The 11016-nt window shown below is 38.9% G+C and overlaps 1 protein-coding gene across 1 annotated transcript in view; it reads right to left on the bottom strand.

Annotated features, from left to right (window-relative positions):
- FGF10 (fibroblast growth factor 10) overlaps window positions 1–10366 on the bottom strand; it is a 130570-nt gene extending 120204 nt beyond the window's left edge. Inside the window, exon 1 of the mRNA XM_007954007.2 lies at window positions 10033–10366. Coding sequence (XP_007952198.1) covers window positions 10033–10366 — 334 coding nt within the window. The remainder of the gene's footprint in view (window positions 1–10032) is intronic.
- Between the last annotated feature and the right edge of the window lie 650 nt (window positions 10367–11016).

Below are 11016 nucleotides of genomic sequence, written 5' to 3'. Positions count from 1 at the left end.
ATGTACATAACATATGTACATAACATGTACATAACATATGTACATAACATGTACATATGTACATAACATGTACATAACATATGTACATAACATATGTGCATAACATGTACATAACATGTGTACATAACATGTGTACATAACATGTGTACATAACATGTGTACATAACATGTGTACATAACATGTGTACATAACATGTGTATATAACATGTACATAACATATGTGCATAACATGTACATAACAACAACAACAACATCATCTTTTCAGAAAGTCTTTTGTAGCCACAATGCTTAGAGTAGTTTCTAGGTATTTTCTGTTATACTGTCCTACTTGTAAGGAGCTCTGCTGGCATAGTGGGTAAGGCATACAACTACTAACTCCAAGGTGGTGGTTGTTGTTATGTGCCGTGGAGTCAGACCCAACTCATATTGACCCTTCCTTGGGTTTCTGAGGTGGTATCATTACAGAAGTAGATTGCCCAACCTTCCTTCCAAGGAGTGGCTGGTGGGTTTGAACCGCCACCCTTCTGGTTAGCAATCAAGTGCCTTAGGCAGTACACCACCAAAACTCCACAGCAGGTGGTTCAAATCTTTCAGCGGCTCTGCGGTGGGAAGATCAGGCAGTCGACTTCTATGAAAATGTACAGCCTTAGAAACCCAGCTGGGGTTGCTATGGGTTGGAATTGACAGTTGGTTTGTCCTACTTGTTTCTTCTATTGTACCTACTCCAATTTTTCATCATGTGTCTCTTCATATACTTGTTTCTTAAACCGTTGGCAGAATGTAAATTTTTTGAGGGCAAAAACCGTATCCTTTTCTACACTATATTTACTGTGTCTCACACAGTCTCTGACACAAAGTAGGCACTTAATACTTCTGTTAAATGAATTAATTAATGAATAAATCATATTTAATTGTTACTACATAGGAAAGACGTAGGTACTATTAGCATCCTTGTTTTACTGATGAGAACTTGGCCAAAGTCATACACTGGGAGTTCAGGGTCTCAAGTGTACCTATGTTTGTGACTTCAAAGCCCACATTTAATCCAGGCCCACACTTTCAATCACTTTAAATCAAAGTCCACACTCTTAATCACTCTATCATATGGCCTCTTTAGCAAGAATACAGATTTAGACTTCCTCACTTTGATATTGTGCCTGAGATTACTGCTGTGGGATTCCTCTTAAATCACAGGTTCTCATTTCAGTTCATTTAACATCCAGTCTAATGCCAGGGTTTGGGTTATATTTCCCTCACACCTTTCTTGTCATGTCAGCCCTTTTGCCATGCTACTCGTTAGCTTGATCTCTTTCTTGAGAGTTCAAAACCCTTGTCTCCATCACTCCAGCAAAGCGTCTCCTCCTCCTTTCACAGGATGTATCTAAATGCTCTTTGGCCTCTCTGCCTTTCTACCATCCCTCTGCCTTCTAATATTGTCATTATATTTTCTGTACCATCTCTCTTGCTTCTTGGATATCAGCACATTTGTGATTTAAAACACTTCTGGATTTATCATGTTTTTTTACTATAATCTGATTAGCATCCCAAGCACTTTCTTTTCATATTTACGGAATCGTAATCTTCTATACAGATGTTTCAAAAAAGGTTCTAGAAATCTGGTTGAAAGCCTTGGTAATTAATGTTATGAATTACATTATAAATAGATTGCATTTTAGATCATAAATAGGATATAAATCAGTGACATATGTCACCATTTTCCCCATGTTACAAGATATTAATTTTTGTAATAGTGCCATCAATAAATCAAAGTTATTTATTCATTGGATACCTACAATTTTAAAACAACTGAAAAAAGAAACTCAACTTTTAATATTACTGCATTAACAGAATAATTTATTATATGCAAATAGCCAGATTCTGCATTGTCAAAATAAATTGAATTCCGCAAATAGTGCCAAAAGCCTTGAAACAGGGATATAAGTGCACTTAATATACTAATTCATATTCGTATTCTAACTCCTGTTAGTGTCTCAGTATCTTTCTAATAAAGATACGAGCATTTGTACTACATAGTAAATCTGGAGAACACATGAAAGTATATTTTACATTGTCTCCCCACTGCTAACTAGGGTTAGTGAGAAGGAGAGTTTATTAAAAAAAAAAAAAAAAAAAAAAACTAACTTTGGATGTACAGAAGGCTTGATACTTTAAGTGTAATTCTGGAAGTTAAGAAAATCAAAGACCCCCACATCAATTTTCCTCTTCTTTGAAACAAGTGATAACTAAAGTAAAAGATAAATAATTATTTGATTTCCTAAATCATCTTCACATTTTTTCTTTTATGCAAGGCCAGACCAAGGCAAATAGGTCAAGAAAATGACTGAGTAGCTGGTAAGCGTTACATGTACTAAAATTACCTCAAAGAAATATAAAATTAACTAATAAGGAATTTGGGGTAAATATTTTTTATTGTAAGGAATTTGGAGGAGAAATATAGAATGATGGTGCCTGGTGCCGTAGTGGGCAGCCAGTTGTCATTCTTTGACGGTGGTTTGCCTACCTCACTGAAGACAGAGCTATAAGAAATTAGCCTGAGGGCTAGGATAAGGGAGAACTCAAAAGGATAAGAAGCCCCTGATGGACTATGTCGAACTTATATTCATGAAGGTTTTTACGCATACAACGTATACTGTTTCATATGTTGGATATGCAGAACAGTCTAAGCCCTTGGCCCTGAACATCACTTGGGATGCTAAGCAGTGAAAATGGGTGACTGGCCCTTTCCTCAAAGATATACAAAGGGTTTAGAAATAGTAAGGGGGCTTGTTGTCACTGATGTTGTTATGTGCCGTTGAGTCGGACCTGACTTTTAGCGACCCCTCTTTGGGTTTCCGAGGCAGTATCACTACAGAAGTAAATTGCCTCATCTTCCTTCTGAGGAGTGGCTGGTGGGTTTGAACCGCCAGCCTTCTGGTTAGCAGTCAAGTGCCTTAGGCACTATGCTACCACAGCTCCCAGTCAGGGGGGAGGGGCAATAAAAGAAGAGAAAACATCAGAGTACTAAGGAAGTGATGAAGAAGCTGGGACCCACACCTTCAGAGGCAGTGTTGTCACAGAGGACCTGTTCTCACTTCAGATATATACTTGCCTCAAGAGAGATCTCTTAGAAAGGAGGTGATGAGCTTTGACTTGTAAAGACTATGAATATGTCACATTACTCTCAACATAGAGACAATATCTCAACAAAGATTAAGGATGAACTAATATGTATGTTTATTATAAAAAGCATGTTAACACAGTATCGCTGGTATGTGGGGGGAGATAATCACAGAAAAAAAAAATAGAAAAATACCTATTTTTTTTTTTAAATGCTTAATCTTGAAGTTAACTCATACTACTCAAAATCAGATTATACTGTAGTGTAGTGAAGTTATTAGATTATGTTTAGTTGTCAGTTACTTGAAGTTGGAAGTATGTTAACTTAATCAATGTCACCTCTTCTATTATGTTAGTTAGATGATTTGTTACAATCCCAACGTCATTATTCATATAGGAAGCATGCCAAACATTTGAAAATTCCTCATTAATGATAACACACATACTGACAGATTAGATATAGGTAAAGGTGGACAGATTTAAATTGAAGAATTATTAGGTGAACTATAAAATGAGGCAATGCTTTACTGCCAGCACTATGAATCTATCAAATAGTAATTGGATGCACGTGTTAGCAGCAGTAAAAAGTCACTGTCCAGTTGTCCACCTTACATGGGAATCTACTCTTGAGTGTCTTCTTTGATTTATTGTTCCAATTAGAACTCAGTGTTCAAAGAAAGAACACAACTGACCTAATTTAAAAGCAAGACAGTCTTTAAGGACATTATTTTGTGGGTCACCTAGCTCCCTTTTACATTTCTTGAAACTTTTTGTGTAAAATCCGTACAAATTAAATGCATGGTTTTAAATGATAACCTGATTGTGTAAAGCATCTACATTTGGTATTCAACATTAATCATTACTGTGTCACCTATGGCTTCCTAACATATGGATATATTTCTTTTCACTAATTTCAAAAGCACATTTTTAAGTTATTCTTTAGTATCAGGGACTGACTGAGTGGCATAGGTAAAGGGAAGTGGTTAAGTACATTAATTTTAAAAAGTCCAGATGATGATAAAGAGTATACTTTTAATTTGTGAAACCAGGTAACCAGCACCATTCAAGCAAATGTTAAATGCAAGTGATCTAATTCATAGCAAGATATCATGTAAGATAACTCTGCAGAAAGGATGTGAGACAAAAGGAGGCCCATTATATTTATAGACTATGATAAAACTTTAGTAAAATTACATAAACATGAATCTTATACCCCATCTTACTGGAAAATTAAAAGAGATTTTTATTTTATGGGAAGCAAATGCTAATATTTTATTTACTACATTAACCAAACATCAACTTTTTTTTTAAAATTGTGCTTTAGGTGCAAATTTACAGAGCAGAATTTGTTGTACATTCAGCATTTTGGGTCAAACATCAACTATTAATGCTGACAAATGTTGGAACAGTAATTCTAAAAAGACCATCTGAATTACTCTGCATTGCAAAGTTCACAGAATTAATGTTAAAACAGATTAAAATCACTTTGAACTAATACTCTTCCTTCTGAAACATAATGAAATATCATTTACACTACAATTTGGGATAAGCATGCAGGCATTGAAGGCTTCGGAAAGATGAGATATTCCGAGGCAGCTCATAACTGTGAGGACCATTAGCTCCACTGTAAATGAGCTGTCAACTTTTCCCCCAACATTTTGGCTTGTGGAAAGTCAGACTGCTGGATAATAAATGGGGTTTGCCTCCGAAAATTAAGGTCATTGTGCAGAAATTCACAGTACTCGTTCATGTTCTATATAAGCTCAGTAAACACTAAAGCTATGCACTGGGATAACAATTTTCACTCTAAAATGGATAGTAAAAGTACAGAAGAAAATATGCATACGATGGGGTTTCCTTGATTCAATAAGACATGATCCTTCTTCTTTGTTTCATTCTGTGCTTGAACATCTTTTGGAAAAAACACCTGTTGTTAAAGAATGGTCCAAACCTTTGTTTAATAGATTACTGAAATTCCCAAGACCTGAAGGTTGGTGTCTCTCAATTTCCACACTCTAATACCAGCATGTGATTCCTGCCAACTGTTTTCTTGGGTTTCTCCTAGTAGGTGGTTATAAATCAGGTTTATGAAGAGGGAACTCTCTCAAATTGTGCATTTTTAATAGATTTATGATAAAGCCACCAAGGTGGAGGGCCCATATGGTAGGAATGCAGTAAGGGTAATAAGACAGTGTCATGTAAACCTTAAATACAGTGCCTTCCACCGTCATAAATCCTCCCTCCTCATGATTAAATGCTGCCGGTTATAAATTATGCAACCAAATATGCCACAATGGAAGTCATAAATTGTACATGTGTTTCCTTTCCAGAAAACTTGTGTATTTTTTAGGACATCACATTTGAGTCCCTGTATTTCTCAACAATTATTTGTCTAAATTCCTTCAATAAACTCTAGTTGATTAGAAATCAATAATGCAAGCCTTAAATCTTAGACAATAATCTGTCATTTTTATGTGCTGAAATACCCTTTTGATTTGAAGACTCATTTTAAAGGAATTAAAAATAGTCTTCTTAACATACCTTCAGGTCTCTAAGATTCTGCCCTTTTCAGAGTCTTATATCAGAAGTTTCTGCAACAGCCTAATTTCCCAACGGTACTTACAATCAAATTATTTTATTACACATGGGAACAATTAAACATTTGCCTCTCAGCTGTAAACAATTACTATAGACAATGACATTCATGGATTTTTCTTAAATAGCCATGTATTCCTAATGACCTCTGTTAACATAAGTGAGATTGATGTATGTGTATTTTTTTGTGTACATAAGCAATTATATCCCCAAACATAGTATCAAAAGAGAGGTTTCATGTAGACAATTTATTAATGTTTTCTGATACTGAGCTTATACTACTTCCCATAATATCTTCAACATACTTCATTTCAGTTCCACAGTTATTTTACTTCTGTTCCATTTTCATTCTCAGGAACTACTAGTGTTCACAGCAATCAGCATGTAAGGTTTTAGATATTTTGTGTTTTAGAGTTTGCGGATTTCTAATTATAATGAATCAGTATCAATGCTACCAGCAACAGAGAGAGGAAATAAGAGAGTGATTATAACCAAACAGATTACTCAGGCTTGAATCCTGGCTCTGCCAGTGTGTAGTTGAATGACCTTGGGCAGTTTACATTTTCAGCCTTAGTTTTCAAGTTTTAAAGGTGTAGATACATTATAGGACTATGATGAATATTAGATGAGATACATATTTAAAGACACAGGGCATACAATACAGACTCAGTAAATAGTGACTTCTCTATTCTTTCCCATACTCTTTTCCCAAAAGGCTCATAAGGTCTGTGGCTTCCCATGTTGGGGATATCTATCCTCAGCTGCCTGGAGTTTAGGGGTACATTTTCTTTCCCCTAGATCCCCCCTTTGCACAAGTGACAACCATGGGAGAAGCTCACAGCTGTTTTACTCACGTCCAGAAATGAGTCCCCTTGTCCCACTTGCAAGGGTAACTAACAGCTGTATCCAGCCTTTCCAGGAGGCCGGAATGGAGCCCCGTGGTAATGTTTCAAGGGCAAAGCTCTAGATGTAAAGAATGATAAAACAAAACCTAAATGAGCCTGCACATATCCAGTGACAGATATACCACAGCTATTCTAAATTATTCAGGCTTTCTCAAACTTCTAGCAGAAGAAACATAATTCATCTCTGCTGCCTTTATTCTCTACTCTCATATAATGGCAAAGAAACAATCCAAAAATGTACCCCGTCCCTCTAAAAAAAAAGAAATTATAATAATCACCAAAATTAAGAAGACTCTCCAGCATATGTGGTATTTTTAGAATCCCAGAATTTCTGGGAACCAGCTTTGGAGGTAGAAGTTAAAAATGATTTTGCAATACTTAAGAGTGATTTCCTTGCTCCCCTTCTGTCAGCATTTTTCTGGCAAAAAGCCAGTGAAACAGTTGTTTAATTACCCGGGACATCACAAGCATATAACCTCTTAGATAAGCTGTTACTGTAGTTTCACAGCAATAATACTAGGGTCAAAAGTAACAAAGAAAAGTAATCTTCAAATAAGCAAACCTCAAAAGAACAGCTTTGTATATAGAGAGTAATTAATAACTTGCTTAGGAAAATGTGACTGAAACGTGGTTTTTGGACAAGGAACTGACACTCTTCAGAGGTTAGATACCCTAATACTTAACAGGCTACCATTTGATAGGTTGGCTGGCTGATTACCCTGTAGGCATGGCAAAAGTTTGTTCACATGTAATTATGAAAATTTAGGCAATATTTTAATGATACCATGTACTTCAGCTTGAATCAGTCCAGCTGGAAACCGTAGCAGAATTCTGATTACCCAGCCACATGTGAAATTAAGGCTTTTTCAACCTGTATTTTCACTTGCTGTATTTTGATACAGATGTTCTTGGAAAGCCAAAATCATTTATGGTTTGACATTATTTAACCCAGGAAGCTCCGCCCCTTTCATTTTTAACTGTTGATCAAGATTGCATCACCATGTAAGATATTTAGCTTGTAATTTCAACAAAGATTATTTATCATAGAGAAGAGATATCTGTATATTTTGGGCAATTAGGATGAACATTTTCCATGCTAGTTTTTGTGCAGTAATTTGTAAATTTTCTCCTTGCAGATAGTTATTGTGAAAATATAATTCATTGCATATACTGGAAAATAATTTTAATAACTAGTTAACCACACAGTGTTCATTCTTCTTGAAAACAGTAATTCTAAATCACAGAGACCAAAGTAGTGCATATTGGTCTTTCTGGTATCATAGTATAAAGATGCTTAAAATTATAGCAATGGTGTAATGGAGTTAGTGTCAGGAAAAAAGGGATTGATCAAGGTTAACATGCCAAAATTTTCTTATAGTCTCTTGAATTTTCTCCAAGAACTAAAGATACAAAGAATAATTTTAGTCCATGTGAATTATTATTACTTTTATTAAAAAATTTCTAGTGTACTGTGCAGCAAGGGACTGGACAACTCCTCCATACGCCTACCTGGGTGACATAAAAACTATTTTGTTTTAGAAGTAAACAAAGGTAAAACATTTTTCACCAGCAGCTATAAGTAATATCTAATGATTTAGATAAATAGTATCTAATGATTCATGTAACAAACGGCTTTCAAGCAAAAGAGAAGAGTCAACATAAATGATGTTAATTCACTTTCTATGAATTAGAATGGAGAGAATATATAGATAATGTGCTACTTAACATCTCTAGGAAATGGAGCACCTCAAACTACTTCTACAAATATTTTTACAGCAGTAAACATATTGCTAGTTTCTTTTAAAGGTTAGCTGTAGCTGAGGAGACACAGAAGTTAAAGTTGAATTTAAGTCCCCAAAGGAGGGGGTGGGGGGAACAAAGTCTCAATCCTCACAAATCTTTCTCTAAAAGTAAAATGCTAAATTCTAGTCAACCCATTATACCTGGTACCCCCCAGGCCAAGGAACCTTGAAATGTGTCCCCACTGTATTAAATTAGCTGGCAAATATGTGCTTGGAATTTCCAAACAATTAGCACCAAAAAAGTCCCTTTAAAAGGTGATCTGGAATTTACCATTGGGATAATGCTAAATGGTCGTTAAAGATGCTTAAACGTCATTGTCTGCAGCCTTCAATGCCAGTGCATAGCCTAGGGATCCTTTCAAATAACAATCAATAGGGGATGAATAAATCCTCCCACTTGAAAGTAACCAGGAAAGGAAGTCAACAGAGTAATCTGGCTTTGCTGGACTGATTCAAGCAGAGACACAATATCCACCCTTTCTCCGCCCCCCCACCTCCACCCCCCACACACACCAGCCCACACCCTTGCAAGAAACACAGAATGAGACAGAGAGAGAGAGAGAGAGAGAGAGAGAGAGAGAGATCCAGGGAATAACTTGTAGTGAGGAGAAAAGTTATCCTATGGGATAAACTATAGCCATGGAAACCGATTTATGACTTTTACTTTGAAAATAAGAGAATGACAATGAAATCTGTGTGAGGTCCGTGTGAATCCAGTCCCAGATGGTTACAATGCTGTAGTAGTATGGCTCTGCAACATGAGAGGTTTCAGAAGAACCGAGTACAACAGGACGCCACAAAGCACCGCATATGCTGTTGACAATGCAGACACGAGCATCATGTTACCAAGAGAGAAGGCAGACGGAAAACAAATAGCAGTGGTGGTGCCTGAGAAGCTAACTGCAGGGACTGCGATCACTCAAGCCAACATGACGGACCAAAAACAAAAAAAAAGAAGAAGAAAAATCAAACCCAGAAAAAATGGTTTTTCGTTCCTGTCTAGAGGTGGGGGGGTAAGGTAAATGGGGGGGGGAGAAAACCCCAAACTCACTGCCGTCCAGTTGGATCCAGGGGAGAGAGCGAATAAAAGTGACTCGCTCTTAAATAAAGTTCCCATAAAGCCCTTCTAATTGGCAGCGGATAATTATTTGCAGCCTGAGGAGCCTGTCCCAAAACTCTTAACAAGATTACCAGCGAAAAGAAATAAAATGTGTTTACTTGAGTCATTTACGGAAAGGAGGGAAAGGAGACTGTCGGGTGAGGTGGGGAAGGGAGGTGGAGAGAGACAGGGGCATCTAAGCCACCACTCTCGGGCGTCCAGAACGGTCCGGCGTGGGACAAGCTAGAGAGAAGGAGCGGAGTGGCAAGGGGTCCCGGGTGTGGAGGGAGCGCTCGTAGGATAGGATAAGGGGTGCGGCAGCACAATGTACACATGGGGGGGTGAGTTAGTGTGAAAGTCTTCCATTTAATCATTTTACAGAGGTTGGGGACGTAAATATTTAGCTGGCCACATCTGGAAGAGATTTCACACACAGCCACACACACACACGCATACACACCGTGTGGGGTGGGTGGATAACTGGAAGGAGGGGAGGACGCATTTGTTACTTACTGTACGGGCAGTTCTCTTTTTTGGTACCGCTGACTTTTCCGTTCTTCTCAATCTTGAGAAAGTACTTGGTGAAAGAGAATAGCTTTCTCCAGCGGACATCTCCTTGGAGGTGATTGTAGCTCCGGACATGCCTCCCCGCACTGGAAGGCGAGGAGGAGGAGGAGGAAGACGAGGAGGAGGAAGAGGAGTTGGTGGCCTCTGGTGACACCATGTCCTGACCAAGGGCTTGGCAGGTGACAGAGACGGAAGACACCAAGAGCAGCAACAGGAAGCAGCAGCAGCCAGGCAGGTGGGGAAAGGCTGAGGCACCATGTGTCAGTATCCATTTCCACATTGTACTGAAGCTCTCGGCACTGGAAATTGTCTCATCAGAAGGAACATACTGGAAGGGTAAGACCTGGTGCAAGGCAAGGAGACGACAGCTGGAGGTGGTGACCGCTGGTTAGCTCCCTCTGGGCGCGGATCTGGCCAGAAGTGAATGCACCAACATCCATAACTCCTCGGAAGGGCCGGCTGCCTCTCTTCGCTCCGTTCTCGGATCCGCTGCCGTGCGCCTCTGGGTCGCCCAGTGAATGGTGGACGTGGGTGGCCGCAGCAGCAGAAGCTGGTGGTGGTGATGGTCACCGGCGATCCCCAACTTCCCCAGGAGTCACTTTGTTCTCTTCACTCCTCTCTTCACCATGGTAGACGCAAAAAAGGTCTGAGAAACAGATGACAGCACGGTGAACAAAACCCAAAGGGCGTGGGGTGGGGGCCGGGGGTGTCTGCGCCCCTCTGCGTGGGCACCTTCTGGTCCCGCTCTGCACAGCCCCAGCCTGCCAGCCAGTTCTGAGTGCGTCCCTTCGGAGTTGTCAGAACCGGAGGCAGCTGCCTGGTTGCCGTTGTTTTCCTCCCCCTCTTGCTTTCTCTTTTTGGTGGTGCGTGTTGATTTGAAGCCTCCAGAAAGTCAACTTCTTGTTTTGGGGGGGAAGGGGGGGCGGAGGA

The sequence above is a fragment of the Orycteropus afer genome, unplaced genomic scaffold (genome assembly GCF_000298275.1).
Source record: "Orycteropus afer afer isolate SDZICR_OR568_19922 unplaced genomic scaffold, OryAfe1.0 scaffold00425, whole genome shotgun sequence".
NCBI classification, from domain to species: domain Eukaryota; kingdom Metazoa; phylum Chordata; class Mammalia; order Tubulidentata; family Orycteropodidae; genus Orycteropus; species Orycteropus afer.
Note: the sequence above shows the minus strand (reverse complement) of the source record. Positions and strands in the feature narration are given on the sequence as shown.